Source organism: Lethenteron reissneri, chromosome 27, assembly GCF_015708825.2.
Source record: "Lethenteron reissneri isolate LAM-NWPU_2019-01 chromosome 27, ASM1570882v1, whole genome shotgun sequence".
NCBI lineage: Eukaryota > Metazoa > Chordata > Hyperoartia > Petromyzontiformes > Petromyzontidae > Lethenteron > Lethenteron reissneri.
In genome coordinates this window covers 13,965,368-13,989,678 of record NC_083805.1, presented here as the reverse complement: position 1 = coordinate 13,989,678, position 24,311 = coordinate 13,965,368, and the positions used below count along the sequence as shown (strand labels likewise).

The following is a 24,311-nucleotide window of genomic DNA, read 5'->3' as shown; positions in this document are numbered from 1 at the left end:
ACACACAATGCTCCCCCTATAAAGCCATAACAAACTTTTGGGGCAATTGCTGTGGGTGGCCAGCACCACACCCGCCCGACTTTGTCTCCCGAGTCGCGATGCTTACATATCGCAGCAGATACTGATTTGAGGCTGAGACCACCTAGGTAAGGCCCAGGACCTGATTGGATAATCATCACTGGTGTTGGCCTACCACATGCAAGCAAACACATGGTTGGCATCGTACTATTAAAAAGAATTTCAACATACATGAATACATGTAACTTTCAAAACTGTTAGGGTGCTGGGGCCAGGACTCAAACTGAGGTCGCCAGGTTCATAACGCAGTGTGTTAACTAGCTAAGTATACTCACACACTAATCAACAAAAGCAGACACACACAGAAATGTTGTCACCATAGCACCTGTGCCAGGCTAGGTTCACTCCGAGGCTACAATGCGTGGTCTTTACCTGGTGGCTTGGTCCAACTCTGATCTCTCCCTGGGTGCTGTTCAGCCTCCTGTAGCAGGACAACACATCATCACAGCATCACCACACGACATCGCAATCACGCGAAACCCACGCACACGCATGGCAAACATCGCGTTATCACCATCACCGCCGCCTTTGCCAACTCACAGTCTCCACCGCACCAGCAACGTCAGTGGGTTGCTTTCTGCCGGGCTGTCACGCACCGTGCGCTGCTAAATGCGTCTTGAAACTGAATGTGAGGCCAAGTGACCTACAAACCCTTTGTCCTAAAAATAGCAGCATGTGATTAAATCCCTGGTGGTGCCATAATGAAATGAGTTACTCTTTGAGTCTGGTTGCAAGTAGCCAAAGCAGACAGTGCAAGTGAATGACATTTGTCACGCGCAGGACAACGGCACACGTCCGACTTGTCGGGGACTAGAATATAGGCAGATATGTGAAAAGGTGAGTTAAGTGAAACATTTGTTGAAAATGACAGTTGGCAAATGAAACCGTAAAGCACAAAGAGGTGAATGGACAAATAAAAAACGGCAAGCTGCTTTAAAAGCACAGGGAAGAGCGTTGCCGTGCTTCGAAAGTTAGCGATGTACACCAAAGTTGAGAAGGCATTCCTGTTTGTTAAAAAGTTGGGTTTGTGAACATCTATCGAAAATAACAGTTCCTCCATCACGCACAAGTGCTACGCTGGATGTGGGTGGTTAATTTGCTGAGGGCGGATATGTAGCGGTCAGATAACCAACATTGTACTGTACACCGACCCGCATACCTCCCTACAGCTCTTGCAACTATTATAAAAAATGGTAAAACACATTTCACACTCCTGAAGATGTAGATCCCACAAGTGTGCTTGCCTAAAGACTAACTCAATTTCCTCGGAATTAGACGTGCAAGAAACCACGGAGAAGTGCCAACAATCGCCCACACTCAGGATGTCTGGAATACAGATGTACATCTATTACTACCAACACAAACATCATCAGAGTGATTAGCCCGAGATCATCAACATCCACCGTACCTATAACCCTACATCCTTATACCACCAATAGGAGATCTGGAGCCAGAGTTTCCTCACCTCGTCTCAGGGTTGTATCCGAGGATGTAAAAGAATGTGTCGGACTTTGCTTTGAAATCCTTTGCAGCAAAGATGTCCGAAAAGTGCGACACGCCACACTTACCCCTACAAAAAAACACAAAAAACAACAGCTGACATTCACCACTCCAGTCCTGTGCCCAGGCTAAGCGCACTTCGAGGCCAACTGAAGTCTCAAAGGGTCTCTGGCAGGAGGTCACAGGGTAGACCCAGGTGTCATGAATTAACTGAATTAGATGATTAGCAGATGCACCACAGTAAATTCTGGTGTCAAGGAAATTAGTTCATGTTCGCTGTTCCGCCACTACAAAGACCAACAGATGTTTTTGCTTGGACCCAGAATGCATCCAAGGTGTTGTGTGGATGCGCCAGTGGTGGCACAACGTCTTGGTGATTACAAGCCCACGGACTGCATGAAAGTCTTTTAGCCTCCTAATGTCATTACTAAGCTGACTTGGCCCATGTCTTCCAATCCAAGCGATGGCGTCATGACCCGCTTTGGAATTAGGGTCACCTAATAAGAGGACTCTCTGCCGAGAGACTATTTTAGCCAACATACAAGACAGGTCAAAGAAAGCTTTTGACCCATCAGCTTTGCCTGCTCCCCTAAACAGATATTCACCTTCAATAAGGGTTCAGGCAAACACCACCACAATTCCCCAACTCCTGTTGACAGGTAGGCGAGACCACAGCAGCTGCCTGAGACTTATAACCTACCACACATCACCACCATGCTCCAACAGCCCCCTTCATTCATAAAATGCAATCAGATGAAAAGCCACTTCAGAATAAAAGCCAGTTATTTGATGTTATTCTGCCTTGGTTATAGGACTGTTCACCCCTTGTGGTGACAGGAGCACAAACCAGTCCACTGGACCTCCTGAATTACACAGATGTCGAGGCAGGACTGGTCCAGTTCCCGAAAGAAGAATGGTAGCCCCTTTACATTCCACCCCCCACCCAGTGAATGTTTTGACATTCCAAGTGGCTAGCGACAGTGATTGTCTGTTGATTGTGGAGGCTCCTGAAGTAAAGGGGATTCTGTTCTCTGGGTCTATCTAACAGTGCTTGGCCGTCATAAACGTATTTCATTCAGAGACATCGGGAAAATTCCTGCATCGGTTTTAATGACTGTGGATATATGGTAAGAGAATAACCTAATGTCCACAAAAACACATAACCAAACTCAGACGCACATACTAATACATAAATACGTATAGGTATACACACAGGCACACGATGAGCTGAAGAAATCTCTGCATGGTGTGTTATGGACAGAGCTGTTTGGCATGCTAGAGGTGGACAGCTGTTGAGTGTATGCAAATGGATATGGGACATGCCGTATTAATAGACGGCTGAAGGGCATGTTGTATGGATAGACGGCTGTAGGGGGTGCTGTGTGGATTGACGGATATACGGCACGCTGTACGAAAAGTCGGCTGTAGGATATTCTGTATGGATAGGTGGCTTATAGGAGGAGTGTTGTGTGGATAGACGGCTGGTGTTCTGTAGACAGCTGTAGGTTATGCTGTATGGATAGACTATAGGGGTGATGTGTGGATAGATGGCTGTGAATGGACTAGAGACAGCTGTAGGACACGCTGTATAGATAGACAGCTTTAGGAGGTGCTGTGTGATGGATAGACGGCTGCAGAGTGTAGTTTCGAGGTAGGTGTAGAGTAAACGCAGGCAGCTGTGGGGCGTGCTGTGCGGTGCGAGCGTCGTACCGGAGTGCCGACGCGTGGTACGTGTCAATGCAGTCCGATATGAAGAGTTCCCGGCTCCTGATGACGGGGTCCACAATCACTAGGTCCCGGCCAGAATCTAAACAATAACACCAGCAGCAGCAGCGACTGTCATTCACCCCTGTATGTATAACTTCTTTCGCACCATACATAGCCAACCGTGCTAATCGGCGGTGCGGGGGAAGGACAACAAACTAAATGCGTAATAATGCATATTGCAATTTTCTGCATAGCTTGAGGTGGCGCAACAGAAATTAACAAAGAGTCGTCAATTGGCCCTCGAGAGTGCTGATGGCAATCCCACAGCAGCCGTACCAGGCTAGGTTCACTTTTGAGACCACCTGGAGTAGGTAGGTAGGTGAAGGTTTGCTAACGGCAAGCGATGGCTCGCTGATATGGAGGCCACGGGATCGACTGAGGAGTTACGCGCTCAAGGACTGTGGTGACGAGAAGATGCACCATTGCACCCGTTTAGGCCGAGGTGACCCAGTGGATGACCAGAGCAGATTGAAATATCGGATACCATTGTTGATGTGTCATGGCAAGGGATTTAACTTGAACATTCAGGCTCGTAGTGCTGTGACATCGCTACCGATATTACTCTTTGCACTCCGATCGTTTTTTGTATTGTTTGTTGTTCTAAATTTATGACTCGCCCCTGCTGGACATCTGTGAAACAGAGCTTCATAGCTCATCAGATCTCTCCAGGACAAATAAAGATTCCGATTCTTAAAAGTGAACACAAGTGTGGCACCCATATATGCATGCGAACATGCACACCACAAACACGATCAGTTTACAACACAAAGATCCGAAAAAGCCAACATACTGTCAGGGCAAGTGCTGTTAGCGAGCACCTATCAAGGTCGGCACGGGGCACAAAACGGTGGTGTCGTTCGACCGCCTTTATCTCTCGAGTGTTGGTATATACACACCACGCCAGGCAATAATGTAAGGCTAAGTCGACCTAGGATCACTTCAGATATCTCTCACCGCTGATTTTCACCGTGACCACGAATCAAAAGTATGCCGCCAAATTCCTAGAAACATGCACACTAACCACTGCGCCGCCGCTCCCCAGGACAAAAGAAAAGACGCACAAAAACACACGCACATGACACACGTGTGCATGGGAGTATACCGTTCTCATTGTGCCGGTCTTGGACTAGTAGTTGGTAGACTGAGTCCGGCACCTCGGACTGCCGGTAGTACCACTTGACGTTCATCATGAGGTGGTCCCTCTTGCTCTGCAAAACCCCACCCCCACATTCCTTAGACCTTGCACAAAACACTGTCGTCATGCAGAACTTTTAGCGAGGGAGTGCGTAACTATGGCATATCCCACATTAACCACAATAATTTGTTGATGGCATGGGGAAAAGGGGAATATTGAATGCGAATAATTGCCTTCATCAAGACGAGACAACATCAACAATATCATCGACAGTCACAAAGGCAAAGACCCCCCTAGACAGCCTTTAACAGACTGTTGGGGCAAGTGCTGTTAGCGAGCAATAATTGAGACTGGGGTGAGTCTGGCACAATGACCGGTGAGGCCAGTACCACGCTTGGCCATAATTTTTCTCCCCAATGCCGATTGCTCATATATCACACCAGGTACTCGTCTAAAACTAAATCAACCTAGGGGAGGATCAGGACCGGTTCAGATATCACTCACCACTGATGTCAGCCGTGGCCGGGAATAGAACTCGGTGTGCTAACCACGGCGCCGCCACTCCCCACAATCAGCACAAACACAATGAAGACCAACAACACCATCGACATAAACAACAAAATTAACATCACCGATCCCATTAACAATATCAACACCATTAACACGAGGAATGTAACGATTAACAGACGAAAATATTTTCTCAACAACAAAGTTCACAAACTCAAATTTGTGCAAATTACATTGGAAATGTTCAGATCTGGCCAGGTAGCCTGGCGGTAGAATGGGCGAGTTAAAATCCTTGTTCGGGGTTGACTCAACCAATCATGCTTTTGGGGAGGGTTGATAAAATTTGTACCAACTTGTCAAGAAATTGTTCTATGGGTAGGCTCACCCCGGCCATAGGAATTTGAAATTTGCAGCAAGGGCCTCAGGGCTATAAACAGAAGACCACCGGCCTCAAAGCTCATTTGAGCAGGAAATCATAATGACAGCAACCTCTCAACTTGCAATGCACCACACAGTATTCGCTTACGCTCTAAGAGAGAACGACTCGGAGACGCGAGGAGGAACGAGAGGCGAGTGGGAAGGGCAGTAGCTAGATGGTGAGCCGGTGCCAAAAATCCCACGCCCCACAAAGCTCTGTCGTCCTCTATATATTAAAATGTTATCGGCCAAATAATAATCGATTACAAAATCACTTGGACTTGTTAGTTTTAGGCTAATGGTACAAAAAGAAGCAACAAATCGAGCAGGCAATAGAATGAGAAAAGAGTAATCAATATTTGCATTGAACTCTGTTAAATTGCACTGATAATAATCGTTACATGCCTTATTGACAACCAAGCCACCGCAATCAAGATAACACAGCGCAGAGAGTTTGAGTACAGTGCTCACAAGTTTGAAGTCTTGGATGCTGCAGATGAAGTAGGGGATGTCTGGCCGTCGCGACTCTATGTACACGCAGTCTGCAACATGCGCACACGCACTCAACAAAGATTCCCTTATATCCTTCATACACTGTTGTGGTAGGTGCTGCTCGCGAGAGCCTATGGAGGCCAGCACAGCACACGAGGAGATGGTGTGGCTACAACCATGGACGGCCACTTAGGTCTCCCCAATGCTGATCTTTATACACCACGTCAGGTACTCTTTTAAGGCTGAGTCGATCTCGGGGAGACCCAGAACTAGTTCAAGTAGTCTCCACTGTTAATGGTCGTTAGCAGGAATAAAACTCGGGTCGTCGAGTTAGTAGCGCAGTGCGCTAACCACCGCACAACTGCTCCCCATCGCACACACACGTAAACACACACAAGGTCCACGCAACGACACACATGTTTGTTAAAAAGCAGGATCAAGAAACAACTTCTCGTATTGTGAATACTGTTCTTCTTATTTACATTTGCTATTGCAGTATCAAATATCCCCCGTATAGCCTTAACAGACTGTTGGGGCAAGTGCTGTTAGCGAGAAACTATGAAGGCCAGAACGGCTCACGAAGGAGGGTGGGTGGCAAGAACTACGCCCTTCCGGCTTTGTCTCCTCAGTGGCGATGATTACGCATCGCACCAGGTACAAATTTGAGGTGAGTCGACCTAGGGGAGGCCCAGGACCAGTTCAAATAATCTTCACTGGTGTTGGCCATGAGCGGGAATCGAACTTGGGCCGCTGGGTTCGTAGCGCAGCGCGCGCTAACCGCTACACTACTGCTCCCCATTACAGTTTCACACACTGTATCAGTATCGTGAAACCACCGAGGTAATTTGGCAGCGCGTGATGTCTCTTGTGGTCTTGCGTCAATTGTGCCGTTGTGGTTATTGCGCGGTTGGTCTAATGGTGGTCATGTGTGTGATGGTAATTTTTTTGTTGCCATGTGGTCGTTAGGTAGTCCTCCGGTCTCCAGGCTGTGGAAACCGTAACTACAGTGCCAAATACAGTGCCAAATACTGGCGTTATTGTTATTTAGATAACAGGACACTGTAATCAGTCTTTGATTGATTTGTCAAAACCATGTGATAAGGTTGACCAACAAATCTTATCGCACAGATAAGGCACCTGTGGCATCAGCAGTAAAGCAGCGGGTTGGTTCACAACTACTTGCTAGATTAGATGAGATGGCCTGAATTTGGCATCAAAGGGTGACCACCTGCGGCTGTTGTGCTCTGCATGATGTGATTATGTTCATGTCTCGACCTGATCCCATCTATGTTTGGGACGAAAGTAAAGCAGGCCCCATACCAATTATCAACACAAAGTAATAATAAACTTCCCTTTGGAAGGCGGCCCTCCTCCTACATTGTGCATCAGTCATGGGGGTTGTTTGATGATACTTCACAACGCTGGTAAGTGCGGATTAGTGCACGAGGGCCCGAAGACCGGTTAGGATATAATACGCCACCGATTCTGGCCGTGGCTAGGAATCAAACTCAGGTCGCTGGGCTCATAGCACAAACCACTGCGCTACTGCTCTACACCCAAAACAATGTATTTAAGACTATCACTGAATAACAGTGAAACTATGCACTTCAGATTTAGAAAACAGATAATCTCTTCGGGAGTCAACCTCCGTGAATTAACAGTGAACACTTAATGTGGATCTACCATCAAAAATGTGATGTGCTCTAAGTAGTTGGCGATCGGTTGGTTAATCGTCGAAACGTTAACCCAACAAATACGCAGACAACATACTTTACCATTCCTGTCTCCCCACAATAAGAAACTACATGTTTTTGTTTCAAATCCGATTGACCACACAACCTCCTTAAAAGTATTTTTTATTATAAACTGCAAAAAAACGTGGAAACCATTATTAAGTTATAAAAAATATATATTTGTGATTGATGTACAGAGGTGTCCACCCAACTCATAATCTCTAATCTAGACCTTTCATGCCAATTACTGAAGATGGTGAAGTGGCCTACAAATCGGCTCATGCTGCAGCCAAAAGAGGCTTCCACTTGGCCCACTTCATCTCTTGAGGACGGTCACTGTACCCATCACTGCGAGCTCTGTTGTCACCGGTAATCTCTCAGTGACAGCAATAAAAGGATATTGGACAGAGTGTATATGGAGGTGTGGTCATGGTAGTAACAACCACCTTCCACGTGCCATTCTGTGCTCTCTGATCTTTGTTACGTTATTTGTGCGTTAACAAACGTAAGTTGATTTAGTTGTTGGGAGCATTTGTACAGTTGGTGTTGTTTGGTTCATGTGTTGTTGTTCTTGTGGAGTCAATACCATCAGGCTGGTACATGGCGGCGGCGTCAGTAATTTATGTGGTGGTAGAGGTTTTAGTTGTTTTGTGCTGCCGTGTAGTTGTTGCTGTGTGTTTCGGCAATGTGGTTGGCGTGTGGTGGTTGCGGAATTGTGCGAGTTATATTTTTGTTGTGTTGCAGTTGCGGCGTCATTCTTGTGTTTTTGTCACCGTGTGGTAGCTGTATTGTGATTGTTGTGCTGTGGTTGTTGTGTGCTCTCATACCCACAGGCATGTAGGTGGTGGTGCTGTCTGTCGTGTGTGTGGTGTCAGCGGGTGATGTGCCGTGTTAGTCGTGCTGTGGTTGTTGTGCTGTGGTAGAGGTGGTTTTGTGTTACCGTACCTCCAGGCTGGTAGATGGTGGCGTCATCCGTCGTGTACGTGGCGATGTCTCCGTTGTCGTTCCTCTGGAATCGAGGTTTCCTCTTCGCCGACTTCCGAGGCTTCGACTTCCGGCCCTCATCAGGGAGGCCTGAGACCGGAAGAGATACGAGATGCGCAATGCTGTAATAACAACAACACACACAGCACAACATACAAACACGCAAAACTACACACCATACACAATGCTTGTTTATAAATGTGGAGGGAAAAACTGAGAAAAATCCACATGACCACAGGGACAACATGCAAACTCCAAATATACAGCAGGCTACAGGGTCAGGATCGAACCCACGACCTCCTGTATACCAGGCGAGGGAGATAACATCTCACCACCATGGTGCTGGAGGGCAGCAGAAGAGTAAGGAGTAACACATGATAATCTGTGCAAAATTTTGCACGTGTGATGCACACGACAAAGTGTAAGTAACAATGAATAAGAAAACTGGTGTAACCATCAACCGCATCAGAACATAAACAGGCGGATATGTACATCTTCTATTCCTCCAAAAGAGGAAGAGCAAAACTACACAAACTCTCTCGTGAAGCCCCCTCATAGCTAGGAGGCCTCAACATTGGCATTTATCTTTTGAACGTATTTCCAAACGCAAAAACAGAATACAAAAAAAACCACGGCGCACTCAAAATGGATAAGACTGTCTCACAACCATAACACACACAACAGCAAGCGCAGCAATCAGCACCCACAGCAATGCTTATGCTGTACACAGCAGCACATAACACACATTCACCTGCCATCTCCTTCTCCATCTCATCCTCGTCCACGCAGTCACTGTCAGCTCCTCCTCCTCCGCCGCTCACTCCGGTCACCACCCCCCCGCCCCCAGCACTGCCACCCCCACCGCCGTCCACCGTGCAGCTCCGCCTTCTGCGCCCGCTACCGCCCCCACAGTGCACCGGGGCCCCCCCACAATGCACGGCGGTGGCGTTGTTGGCAGTGGCGGGCGGGGCGTGCCCGTCACTCGACGACCGTGAGGAGGCCATGATGGTCCACGAGCCTTGCCGGCGGTGCGTGAACGTCGCCGAGCCGCCCCTCTTTCCGCCGGACGAGGCCGACGAGGAGGAGGAGGCGGCGGCCGGAGGGGGCTGCTGCTGCTGCAGTTGCTGCAGTGGCGATGAGGGGGGCTGCCCCCCCCCGCCGGCGGCACGCGCCGAGGGCCCGCTAGCGCGCCGCGATAGGCACACGGTCAACCGAGGGCGGCTCACCGGCGCACCTCCCCCGCTCCCCGCCTCCGCTATTTTTCCTCGATGGCTCGCAATTATTTACCGAGACGGGGCCAAAAACGCACGTGTCGGCGGGCCCTACGGTGCATCCAAAAAGAAGCCAGAAGTACAATGATTTTTCGATCGAGTTTTGAAATCGATAGGGCAAACGAGGGTTTGTCTTCACGTTGAGCTAAAATGCTTAAATGTGTTTGTGACTGTTATGCCTCCGAGTCACATTTGTGCAGAGTTTGTCGCAAGTGAGGTGTAGACTCAGTGCTTAAAACACTTGGCGCTGGAGATGTTTGTAATGGTGGTTTTTGTTTTCAGCCTTTGTTCGTGCAGATTTAGCACCTTATTACAAAACTAATGTTAAAATACTGTCGTGTTATTCAACTGCCATACATCTTATGATCGGCTTGTATAACGATTCCATTTACTTTATATCTTCTTAAAATATTTTTTAAGCCTTCTTAAGCTGTATTAAAAAAAAATTCACGTGATTGTAAGGTCGTATAAATTCAAGTTAACTTTAATGTCATAACAATGAGCTCAACATCTCCAATGTTTCCTTCTGTAAATATTACTTGTCAGCTCCTGTGTGCCCAAGTAAATGCTCTTGGCCCCAGTTCTTGTCGTTGTTGGTATCGTTGTTGCTTTTTGTCGTGTAGTCGGAGCGCTTGTGTCAGTCGGTGTGCCGATTTATCCACAACTCACCCTAGCAGAAGAAACCACAAAACAAACATCAAGAATGAGTCATTACACACGAAACAATGAAACACACAAGATAAAGATCCCCCCAATAGCCTTGTCAGACTGTAGGAGCAAGTGCTGTTAGCGAGCACCTACAAAGGCCAGCAAGGCACACGAGGGGGTTGGGTGGCCAGCACCACACCCGGCTGCCTTTGTCTCCCTAGTGGCGATGTATACACTGCACCAGGTACTCATTTGGGGCTGAGTCGACCTTGGGAAGGCCCAGGACCAGTTCAGATAATCGTCACTGATGTTGGCCGTGAGCGGGAACTGAACCCGCGTCGCCAGGTTTGTAGCGCAGTGTTTAATTTAAGCTAATCTTCTGAATTAACGAGATGGAACATGCGGAGATGAAAAAGACAACACAGTACAGACGAGTCACCGTACAGCTCAGATAATACAGAAACACAGAACAAAGAAAAGACTTTAGACAAGACATACAGTAGACTCAAAAGATGTTACTAATGTGGCAATTAAACTAGAGCGTTAAACAAGGCAGTACCACAAGGTAAACGGCACAGACCTGAGACAATACACATAGAAAATTAGAAAGGCGACAACACGTATAAAACACCAGCACAAACGAGATAGTAGATACAAGACTAAAAAAAAATCTATTCTGGAATCAAATCATAACCCTGGAAATGAGAGAGTTTATCGACTGACGTGAGGAAGGGCCGAATCATTACATACATAGTAGCCAAATCCACACTGTCCCCACAAACACCGCTCTTGAAAGTGCTAAACGACCTAACGATGACTCTGCCAAATGATGCACTGTTGCCGAGATGCACACCGCTTCATTGCAGTCCTGTAACTGACGACCCATCGCATCACTGCCCTTGTGCTACACCTAATCCCACGGTCATTGCTGTTGATTCAGGGCCAGTGAATCTCATTTCACCAAGGCCAGTGCCACCATCATTCAAACACGTTCCTTTTTTTGGCATTTCCCCAATTATTTTACAACTGCGCTCTTGACACTCTTCCGCAAGATGAAAAAATTTCAATTATGAAATCTCACAGAAAGCAGTGTAACATAACCCTATGTTGGAGAATGGCCCTTGGTAGGTGATATCACAGAACTGCTTCTAAGATCCTTTCAATTGGCTCGTATCCACCCGAGGCAATTTATCATTGTACAAGCGCCGCTGCTACAGAGGCGATTGTCCCATGAAAACCAGAGCTAGAAATTTACCGTTAAAATGAAAGAAAAATTGTTTTCAATGGGTTTTTTGTGCAGTCATTGGTAATCAGGCTTAGACCATCGACTGCACATCTGAGAAGCTGGTTTATTAATCACTGGTGGATGAAACCCAGACTTGAACGCATAATCTATGCAGTGCCAGCCCAGCGCTGACATCATATTAGCCCGAGCCAAGTCTGTCACCTCAATTCGACTCTTGTTTTGACCCTTGACATCCAGACAAGCCTGACTCTTCATTTACACTGACATCCTTGTCACCCTGATTTATTATTTATCCCAAGCTTCTCAACAACACAGCTCGCTGCTTGCGTGCGTCTTCATTCATTAAACTCATAATCCGCCGCTGTGTCTGAACATGATTTGACAAGCTAAGATTATCTTCATTTTATTCCTCTCCATCATGATCATATTACTAGAGGTCTAAAGACAACACACTGGCAGACCAGTCTCCGGTGGGCTCATGAGACAATAAACTGACAGACCCAGTCTATGATAATGTTATGAGACAACAAACTGACAAACCAGTTTCTGATAGGGTCCTTAAAAGCATAGTTGAGGATAGCGCTTTCTGACAACAATCTTTAGACATCGGACTGACAAACGAGTGTCTTGTCAGCCCCATTAAAATTAAACCCAACAAGACCTGAAACTGGAACCTTGCTTAATGGGCCCAACCCTGCCAAGCTTGTGACATTAATTCGGGCATCTGGCTCCGGTGAACGTTGTCCACACTCTGCATCGTTAGCAAAACGCAGTGGCATGTAGCACAGCGGCGAAACGCCGTTATAACCGACACTGTTGCAGGCACACATGCGGCAAAGTGTTGCCCTGCAGCAGTTTATCCCGGGACCCAGTTGCTATTTTGAACGCTGTAATTTCAGTAAAAGAGTTGAGAGCACAGCGCTGCGATTGCTAAAGATTGATGCGGCTGAATTTTTGCAGCGTACGTAAAAATGGCCTAACAGGACATGAGGGCTCGTCGTGTTTCAGAGGCAACGTCGTTAATACGGAGGAATAACGGCGCTGTGAGAGTTAATGCTCCGTGGAACCTGGCATCGCAGCATCAACATGACAGAGACATCCCCTGGCGTCACAACAATCATTTTGCAGTAAAACAAACGGCACAACATCAATATTGGAATGTCAAAAGCGCATTACCACCATCACAGCGACAGTCGACGTCTACGTATAAAAAAAAAATGCAATCACCATGTTAACATCGCCACCAACATTCTCATGCTGAACATCGTCATCACCAAACTATCATAACCACGCAATCAACATTGCGTGGTTACATTAACATCACGAACATCAAAATTGTTTTGATTTAAAGCTTTCGTGACTGCAGGGATTCATATTCTTGGTTCTTTCGGTAAAGTCACGTAGAAGGGAAATAATAAAATAATAAAAATACAAACCAATAAAAATTCTCACGACGTTTCGACTGCAACACAAGCAATCGTCATCAGGTGTGACATCCACAGCAAGAAAATTTGAATTTGTTTAGTTTTATATTTTTCTTATTGTATTATTTCCCTTCTACGTGACTTTACCAAAAGAACCAAGAATATAAAAAAATTTGCTAGCATGAAACTCTTGTTGGCATGACGCCCGGCCACCTTTATTTCCCCAATGTTCATGTATACACACAGCAGCAGGTCAACATAGGCGAGGTCGCGAGGATCGCCTCGCATATCATTCCCCATTAATGTTAGCCATGGCGGAGACTCAAACTCAGGTCTCTGGGTTTGTAGCCGTAGTTGTGTCTGTGAATAACTCGACACCCCCCCCACCCTGCTGGCCCCCGCCCCACCAATGCACCCCGTGCAGCTGACACATTTACAGCCGCATGCATCAGCACACACGCGCATTAAGGAGCACTGGACCAACTAATGCCCGCAGTAACTGTATTATCCCCACAGGTTTGCATATTTGCCCAAACAAAGTCCACGGTGAACCATTTCTGCTCCCTTAGCGCTCCCTGCCAGCCACCCGTTTCCCTAACTCCCCTTTAACACCCAGTTGGTTGTTGTACGGATGCCTCGATTCAGAAATTAATATCGATCCGTAAGCTCACGACACGTGCATGATTCCATGCACATTGTAAGTAATGTGTTCCGAGTGACCCCTGCAGTCACTAGAGGCCGTTACTCTAACCGCAATGCAAAATAACAATCGATTCGTGCCACATCGAATCACGACAATAAATAACAATCACTGCGTGAAGGGAGGTCACTGCTACCTTCTCTGCTGCTCACAATGTCTGGAAACAACACAGCCCCCCCCCCCTCGTCCTTATGTATAATAATCATGTACAGTACTGTACTCAGATGGATTTTCATGTTGGTGACCCCCGTCAAATGAGGCTCTCTCCTCGTCTCTCCGAGTTCTCACCCTGGTTAAATTAAATAAACGTGAAACTTTTTTTCCCACATTTTACCAGGTAAGGAGGCCCACTGACCTATTTTTCAGAAGCGTCATGGCCACACAAATGATAGCTGCTCCACGCAGTGGCTTATCGAATGGAAATGTACATCACCCAAAACTCCAAAACACGTGATATTCATTCTTAATGAGGGGGAAACTGGACGACTCGGAGAAAAATCCACGCGACCACGGGGAGAGAGAGAGAACATGCAAATTCCAAATATACAGGGTCAGAATCGAATCCACAAAACCTCCTACATACGAGACGAACGTGGAGAGGTAGTAGTTAACATCTCACTATCGCGGCACCTCCGATTTTTTGTGAAACCAGGGGAGGGGGTGGAGATGACATTTGGATAACAAGTACAGTATCTTTTTTATAAAGGGTGGGTGGTGGGGGGTCATCATGGTTGGGGGATGTTTGGCCAATAACTTAGAGTGTGTGTGGGAGGTTATCTGAGTAACTCAGCAATACAAACATGCATGAGCTACACGCACGCAATGCATTACACTGAATAAACACGCAGACACTACACATTATAAACTTGGGCTTACACAATACTATACAAACACATACTATAAACATATCGACTGTATTTCTCCAGGATAAATAAAGGTTCTGAGTCTGTATATGCCAGCGTAAGCCACACACACTTAAAACGCACACAGACACTATACACAAACTAAACACACGAATATACAGTATTGTACACACATAATTAAACACGTAAAATATTCTACACACACACAATGAGACACCTAGTACATAATATAAACGTGATAGTACTGTTCTACACACACACATGCTTTAAAAGCCTGCCATACACTATACACAATCTAAACCCATACATTCACTATACACCAGTCATCATTATCATCGTCAGCCATTATCCATCCACTGCTGGATAAGACTCCCAAAGTCGTCGCAGTCTTTTACGATCCAGTGATGGAACAATCCATCAGGCGCCGATACAAATGAGCCGATTTCATCGCTCCATCCACTCTAAATCCCTCATTTGGATGCCACTCCGTCATTACTCTCTCCCACCAGCCATCCTTCCAGCGACGGGCCTTGCCCAAGCCGCACTCCGTTTCCTTAAAAGTCAACATTTTCCTGAACCCGATGTATGTAAAACTAAAAAAGAAGCTATATTTATCTTACAAGATAAGGCGCACTGAGGTTTCTTTCTCAGAAGCGACCTGGCCACAAAATAAAGGTTAACGAAGTGGCTTATTACGTGGAAATAACATTGCAGCCAAATACTCTTAACGTACGTTTCGAAATGTGGAGGGGAAAAGTCCCAGAGAAAAATTCACGGCGACCACGGGGAGAACTTGCAAATACTCCAAGTCTTCAGGTGTCAGGGTCAGGATCGAACCCACAAACAACCTCCTGCATACCAGGCGATGAAGATAACGTCTCGCCACCGCCATCAGGGCGCCACGTGGTGAGATGTTAACCACTTCGCCTGGTATACAGGAGGTCGCGGGTTCGATCCCAACCCCTGACCGCCTGCAGTACATTTGGAGTGTGCACGTCACTCTCCCCCTGTGGTCGCGTGGATTTTCTCTCCGGGCCGTCTGGTTTTTCCTTCCACATTTAGAATCAGCAATGCGCGTTTAGAGTATTTATTTGGCTGCTTTCAATTTCCAGATGATGACGATAAGCCACTTCGTTGAGCTATCATTTGTCGCCAAGGTGCTTTTGAAAAAAGAGCTGTATAGTTTAGTGGGCCTTACCTGGTAAAACATTTTAAAATAGTTCAGTATACATACTTACTGCTGGATGAGGGCCTCCACCCGCCGTGCGGGTTGTGGTGGGGGGTTAATGGACCATACTTCACCACACAGGTCTGTGCGGGTTGGTTCGAACCATAGAGGTATAATACAACCATTGTTTTTGCCGCACTACCCTATACTACCCACCCACCATGCATCTCCACTTATGCATGTGGTGTATACATACAGTATAATATTGTGGGTGGTGAGCAACACGCCCATCCGCCTTCGTCTCCCTCGTGGTGATGTTTACACACCGCACTAGGTACTCATTTGAGGTTGAGTCGACCTAGGGAAGACCCAGGGGACCGGTTCAGATAATCATCACCGGTGTTGGCCGTGCACGGGAATCGAACTCTGGTGGTCCGGTGAGTAACCCATTTAAATACAAAAACACACGCACGCACTTTCACCACAAATAGTGCAGAAAAACACAATCAGTAACAACACATCCACTCGCATACACAAATACAAAGTTAACACTCCTTAAATCAAATCATACCGTATAATACTATACACATATGCACACTTAAGTATACGCCTAAGTATATCCATACCGCACACAATTAAAACAACACGAGAACTCTACACATTTCAGACTTCACGTAAATAACCACAGGCGTGTAAACATAACCAAACACAAACAGTACAGACACACGAAGACATAAATACAGACGCATGTGAATTTTACATTGTGCATGCTATATGCTATACCAATACGTTTAAACAAACACACAGGCATATAGATTTACACACCTATACAAAGTACACACACAGAAATACACATGTATACAAAGACATGATAGATTTTACCCTATAACAGACTGTACAAGGCTAAACGCTCACAGCACGTGTAGGCACACAAAACCACAGACACAACCGCTTATACATAAACACAACCACACACAAACAGACAATAGCACTCACACATGCATACAAACACGTATACATATAAACACACACACATTAACAAGAACATAAACAAACGTGCTAAACCACACACGTTGAAACACAAACAAGCAGTGTAGATTCACTCAGTGTACACGCACATCAAGAACAAAAACTACACACGTAAACATAAACAAACGAAAATATCACACGAACACCACCAGGCTGGTGCCAGACTAGGTACACACATACATGCAAAAACACACATACACGCACAAGCACATTTATAAACAGACAAAAAACACACAATCACAAAAGAAACGCCCACGTATAAACACACGGTACTCTACCGTACAAGGATACACACTGAAGCACACACAAGCACAGAGATGCACACGTGCATATACATTCATCTCACACAGAAAATCAAGACGCAGCACACCACTTCCTGGCATTCGTCAATGCTGGCTCCCCACCAACAACCACCACTCACTGCTCCTTATGATTAACAGTGACACCACAGTAACTAGAACCAACACTGCTCCTTATGATTAACAGTTTCACCACAGTAACTACAACCAACACTGCTCCTTATGATTAACAGTTTCACCACAGTAACTAGAACCAACACTGCTCCTTATGATTAACAGTGACACCACAGTAACTACAACCAACACTGCTCCTTATGATTAACAGTTTCACCACAGTAACTACAACCAACACTGCTCCTTATGATTAACAGTTTCACCACAGTAACTACAACCAACACTGCTCCTTATGATTAACAGTGCTACCACAGTAACTACAATCAACACTGCTCCTTATGATTAACAGTTTCACCACAGTAACTACAACCAACACCGCTTCTTATGATTAACAGTGCTACCACAGTAACTAAAACCACCACTGATCATTATAACTGTGCCACCACAGTAACCCCCATCGCCACCACTTATAAAAGTCTCATCACATTAACCACCCCTGCTCCATACGATTAACAGTGCTTTCACTGTAACCACCATCATCATCACTGTTCCTTATGAATAAGTGCCACCAGTGACGATGACATCGATCCTTATAACAGTTCCAGCCACAGTAATCATCACCACTAAACCTTATAACAGTGCCATCATCACTGTTCCTTATGAATAAGTGCCACCATTGTGACCACCAGCACTGGCCCTTATGACAGTACCACCACAATCACCACCATCACCACCTCGTTATTAGTACCACCAAAGTAACCATCACTGTTTCTTACAATAATAACAGTACCACCAAAATAACCACCATCACCACCTCGTTATTAGTACCACCAAAGTAACCACCACTGTTCCTAACAATAATAACAATAGTACCACCACAATAACCACCATCACAACTCGTTGTTGCAGTACCATCACCGTAACCACCACTGATCCTTACAATGACGACAGTACCACCGCAATAACCACCATCACCACCTCGTTATTACAGTACCACCACCGTAACCACCACTGTTCCTTACAATGATAACAGTACCACAATAACCACCATCACCACCTCGTTATTAGTGCCACCACAATAACCACCATCACCAACTCGTTATTAGTGCCACCACAATAACCAGCACTGTTCCTTAAAATTAAAGTTCCACCACAGGAACTACCGCCACCAGCATTGTGCCTTAAGTGCCACCCCAGTAACCACAACTGCTCCTTATAATAATACAACCGGAGTAACCACCACTACTTGTTATAACAAGAGTATCACCACAGTAACCACCACTACTTGTTATAACAAGAGTATCACCACAGTAACCACCACTACTTGTTATAACAAGAGTATCACCACAGTAACCACCACTACTTGTTATAACAAGAGTATCACCACAGTAACCACCACTACTTGTTATAACAAGAGTATCACCACAGTAACCACCACTACTTGTTATAACAAGAGTATCATCACAGTAACCACTACTTGTTATAACAAGAGTATTATCACAATAACCACCACTACTTGTTATAACAAGAGTATCACCACAGTAACCACCACTACTTGTTATAACAAGAGTATCACCACAGTAACCACCACTACTTGTTATAACAAGAGTATCACCACAGTAACCACCACTACTTGTTATAACAAGAGTATCATCACAATAACCACCACTACTTGTTATAACAAGAGTACCACCACAATAACCACCACTACAGTACTTGTTATAACAAGAGTATCACCACAATAACCACCACTATTTGTTATAACAAGAGTATCACCATAGTAACCACCACTACTTGTTATAACAAGAGAACCACCACAATAACCATCACTACTTGTTATAACAAGAGTATCACCACAATAACCACCACCACTGCTCATTATAACAACAGCACCACCACTGTAATCACCACCCAACGCTGTGCTCCTTACAAATAACACGTGTCACCACCAGTAACCACCACCATCATCATCATGACCACCTTAACATCCAACAACAAGAGGGACAACAAACCACAGCGGCGGCACCAGCAATCACAACAAATCACCACCATCATCACCACCACCATCACCACGCCGAGGTAGTTTCACGGCACGGGTCACCCCAGCACCCCAAAGACCGCCCGCGTCTTCCGCACGCTGCCAAACACAACGAGGAGAAAACAATCATTACAATGCATCTCTCACCGGCGGCTCCGTCGCCGCCACCGTGGCCTCCTCCTTCCTCCCTCCCCACCACCACCCCCCTCGTCTCGACGCGCACGTCGGCTCGGCCAAAAACACGCGCCCGCCGCCGCCGCCGCCTCTCTCTCCAGCCGTCCGTCGAGTGACGACCCCCCCCCCCCGCCTCCGATCTCTGTGCAAATCTCCCCGCCGCCGATAATCGCCGAGCGACCCCCGGCCAAACAGCGGCGGTGGAGGTAGCGGCAAAGGCAGCAAAACGGCAGCAACAGCAGCAGCGGCGGCGGCCACTCGCCCCTGAGAACAAAGGCGACTGCTGCTGCCCTCCACGGCAGAGCCACAGCTTCCGGTGGCGAGCTACCGGAAGCCGGTAGACGTCTTCCGGAAGAACCTTCCACTTCCGGAAGACGGTAGACTACTTCCGAAAGGATCTTCCACTTCCGGAAGACGCGAAAGTCTGTTGGGCGCGCAGGCGTTTGAGGGCACGCGATCGTTTTTTTGGAGGGGAGAGTGGGGGGCGGGGCGTTGTTTTGTCATCTTCCGGAAGACGTCTTCCGTCTTCTGTCGTTCACCGTCGAACGCCCCCCCCACTCCTCCACTTCCCCCGCCCCGCCCCCCTCCCTCGCCCCGCCCCCCTCCCTCGCCCCGCCCCCCTCCCTCGCCCCGCCCCCCTCCTAAAGAAATCAACGGTGGAGTCAAGATGGCCGACGCGCTGCTGGTGGGAGTTCTTCCTCTTCCGGAAGACGAGCACGGGTGCTTGTGTTTTTTTAGTCTTCCGGTAGAAGGATTATTCCGTATTGATGATGTGAAATGATGATGATGGTGGTGGTGTAAATAAATACTCTGAGGTTGTTTCGGTGAAGTCACGTAGGTAAAATATTGTAAATGGTGTAAAAGCGCTTCATAGCTCATCGGATTTCTCCAGCATAAATAAAGATGTTGATATATTTGATTTGAAGCTTTCGTGACTGCAGGAATTAATACTCTTTGGCTCTTCCGGTAAAGCCACGTAAGATAGAAAAAATAAGAAAAAATCGCACGACGTTTCGATGACAACACAAGCAATCGTCATCAGGTGAAAAAAAAATAGCTCGAGAGCTGCTTAGGCAGGATGTTATTTAGATCTAAATCTAGATTGATGTTATCAAGGTTTGTGATGGGTGGAGCCCAAGGGTCATAAGCGAAGTGGGCGGGGCTAGTGAATAAATTTGCATGTCAATGTCAGATCGGAGAGCTGAGCTACCTCCACTACGACAAAGCTACAGAGGAGACAAAGACAAAGATCCCCCGTATAGCCTTGACAGACTGTAGGGGCAAGTGCTGTTAGCGAGCACCTATGAAGGCCGGAACGGTACAGGAGGGGGTGGGTGGCAGCACCACGCCCGACCGCCTTTGTCTCCCCAGTGGCGATGTTTACACACCGCACCGGGTACTCATTTGAGGCTGAGTCGACCTAGGGGAGGCCTAGGACCGGTTCAGATAATCGTCACCGCACACGCATATAAAATGCACATTGGACGAAATGTTCTCGCTTACAATCAAAGTTGACGAACGATTGTGTTGCAATTGAAACGTCGTTTTTTTGTTATTTACTTTGAACCTATCTACGTGACTTTACTGAAAGACCCAAAGAATATGAATTCCTACAGTCATGAAAGCTTTAATTCAAAATTTAGCAATGATCAGACAAGATAATTGCTAACTTTGGTTGTGAGCTGAAAGAATAACAATTGGCGTGAAAACGCTTGTGCGCGTGATAATTCAATGTGTATGGCTGTCCCTTGTGGCGGAGGGTCAGATGATTTGCGTGGCCTCACACAAAAATCAATAACGAATGAATCCTCCCCAACATCGGCAGCAAAAACCTACCTGTTGAGTTGGCCTCGAGAACATGTCATCGTCTAACAATAGTCTACACCAGTGTTTTTCACTAATTTTCAGAGGGAGCCACATTCACCGTTAAGACGTCAGTGTTGAGGGCTGCCACACATTTTCAGAGGGGGCCACATTCACCGTTAAGACATCAGTGTTGAGGGCTGCCACACATTTTCAGAGGGGGCCACATTCACCGTTAAGACGTCAGTGTTGAGGGCTGTGACACATTTTCAGAGGGGGCCACATTGGTCGTTAAGACATCAGTGTTGAGGGCTGCCACACATTTTCAGAGGAGGCCACATTCGCCGTTAAGACGTCAGTGTTGAGGGCTGCCACACATTTTCAGAGGGGGCCACATTCGCCGTTAAGACATCAGTGTTGAGGGCTGCTACACATTTTCAGAGGAGGCCACATTCGCCGTTAAGACGTCAGTGTTGAGGGCTGCCACACATTTTCAGAGGGAGCCACGTTCGCCGTTAAGACATCAGTGTTGAGGGCTGCCACACACTTTCAGAGGGGGCCACATTCGCCGTTAATATGTCAGTGTTGAGGGCTGCCACACATTTTCAGAGGGGGCCACATTCGCCGTTAAGTCGTCAGTGTTGAGGGCTGCCACACATTTTCAGAGGGAGCCACGTTCGCCGTTAAGACGTCAGTGTTGAGGGCTGCCGCACATTTTCAGAGGGGGCCACATTCGCCGTGAAGACATCAGTGTTGAGGGCTGCCACACATTTTCAGAGAGGGCCACATTCACCGTTAAGACATCAGTGTTGAGGGCTGCCACACATTTGAAACCGTTGCGTCAGAAGCCACACTAAAAGCCACCAGGGGACGCCAGTGGCCCGCGGGCCTTGCAATGACGAATGCTGGTCGACACCGTTGCAGAATCGTCAATCTCCACAAAAAGTAACACATTATCACCGAGTGGAATTAATTTGCAGCTCGGGGTGTGTTAAGGGTCTGATGGGCGAGGAGGGTGAACACAATACCAACAATCTCATCTAATTTCTTAAAAACAAATCATGAAGCACAAATCAAGGACAACAATTTAACATGAAGACTAAAGCTAGACAGCACATCAGCACTCCGGTTTTGCACACTCCGCTGTAAGTCCACGCAGAGGTCCAGGAGGGATACAACTTCCTTGGAAGCTTCACTTCTTCGAGCACTTTCTTCTGTGACCAGAAAGTAGTGGCAACGACAGCCGTACGGGCAGGAGTGGAATGGGTATCTTGGGTCGTCCCGAAGACGAGCAGGAAGTCCGATGGCCCTCTCCCTGTCAATCGTGGAATCACTCTTCAAGTCTTCTCGCACGGCCTGACGACTTCGGATAACGTTCTCAGCAGTTACCACCAACCTCATCCACCACCTCCCATTATAGCTTCTGCTCCACATAGCGTGTCTGGGACAATGAGTAACACTGCTCGTCACTAATAGTTTATCCATAACACGCGTTAAATACTCTTTTATCGTCAACTCGGCACGTGCTCGTTCGGTTCCAAACCCCCTGGGGTTCAAGGTGTGATTTGCTCATGCAACTGGCTTGAGATGAGTAGGCTTCTTTTCCCTATCACGGTTGCCAAGTACAGAAACATCACGATTGAAAGTAATATTTAAGGGTGAATATGGTGTCTTGAATTGAGCAAAGCTACCGTAAGAATTCGTGAAAAAGAGACGATGGGAGGGAATTCCAAAGTGCAGCAGCGCTCGGGAAGAAGCAGAAAGAGACGTGTGATATGTCGTGTGGTGATTGAACACAGCGTGGATGAGACGAAACTGTCAGCCAAATAGATCTGGTTCATGGGAACAATAACCTTGGTCATCGCAACATCAGAGTGATAAGGAGACTGATCACCGGAGAACGAGTGAATCACCCAGTAACACATTCCTGCTGAGGGAGCTGGTAGGAACGTTGGGTTGCTCGGTCAATGGCCAGGGTCGACAGCGGCGTGGTGTATTCCGCAAATATGCCCGACTGTGAGGACAGGCACAAGCCGGCGTGAGTAGGTTTAACGTTGAGTTTTATAAGGGCACCACGGGGTGACCAGCCCCACCTTCCCCATCCAGCCCCACCCTCCCCACCCAGCCCCTCCCTGCACGACGGACACAATAATCCCCTGTGGGCTGGTGTAACCAGTATAAATGTTGCCTACCTTAATAGGTGCTTGTAAACTGCACTTGACCCTCAAACGTCATAGGGGTATTACATAAAACTACGGCGCGAACAATTTAAACACTTGTGCCATGCACATGCACAGCCGTTGAGTCAATTAACTGCTGGATGAGGGCTTCCCCACGCTGTGTGTGGCCGCGGAGGTTATCTGACCAAACTTCACGAAGCTGGTCAGTGCGGGTTGATGGCCAGGCACATATAACTACAGTACAACAATGTATTTTAGTCCACTGTCATCTGCTACAAACCACATAGTCCAATCTCGTCAGATATCGGATGCGAAGCATGGTTGAGGCTGGATGGGCGATCTGCATGCATGAAACACGTGCTAGACTAGCTAGAGGCTGCTGCGGCGCTAGTGTCAGCAGAGGGCAGTGCAGCTGTTGCACAATAGCGACACTCCCCACCTGCGTCAACCCGCACTGACCAGCAGCACCGTCCATAGGGAGGTGCAGGGCCTCCCCTCGATGCCTGCAAACTAAACCGGAAGTATTATATCTGACACCACAACGTCCAAGCGCGGGGCCTCCCAAAGTGCGGGGCCCGGGGCAGTCGCCCGGATTCTCCATACCCTAAGTATGCCTCTGCCGTGTCAAATAACCCATGTGACCTGCTCGGCGGGGGAGGCCCTCATCCAGCAGCGGATTGACAAAAAGGCTGTGCATGTACACGGGCTTCCATTATCATTGCTCCACAGTATCATTTGTTG

At 47.1% G+C, this 24,311-nt stretch overlaps 1 protein-coding gene across 3 annotated transcripts in view; it reads right to left on the bottom strand.

Annotated features, from left to right (window-relative positions):
- Positions 1-19,874, bottom strand: part of LOC133348563 (arginine-glutamic acid dipeptide repeats protein-like) — a 52,381-nt gene extending 32,507 nt beyond the window's left edge. For 2 of the 3 annotated variants that reach the window (XM_061561446.1, XM_061561447.1), the window contains exons 1-8: positions 19,561-19,874; positions 9,365-10,554; positions 8,575-8,703; positions 5,876-5,946; positions 4,448-4,553; positions 3,289-3,385; positions 1,544-1,648; positions 451-499 (exon numbers count right to left, since the gene is read on the bottom strand). In XM_061561446.1, the coding sequence (XP_061417430.1) occupies positions 451-499; positions 1,544-1,648; positions 3,289-3,385; positions 4,448-4,553; positions 5,876-5,946; positions 8,575-8,703; positions 9,365-9,617 (810 nt within the window). In that variant the 5' untranslated portion in view covers positions 9,618-10,554; positions 19,561-19,874. Of the gene's footprint in view, positions 1-450; positions 500-1,543; positions 1,649-3,288; positions 3,386-4,447; positions 4,554-4,984; positions 5,831-5,875; positions 5,947-8,574; positions 8,704-9,364; positions 10,555-19,560 lie in introns of those variants that run through there. The other variant, XM_061561448.1, reaches the window with a different exon arrangement.
- Positions 19,875-24,311: the final 4,437 nt, after the last annotated feature.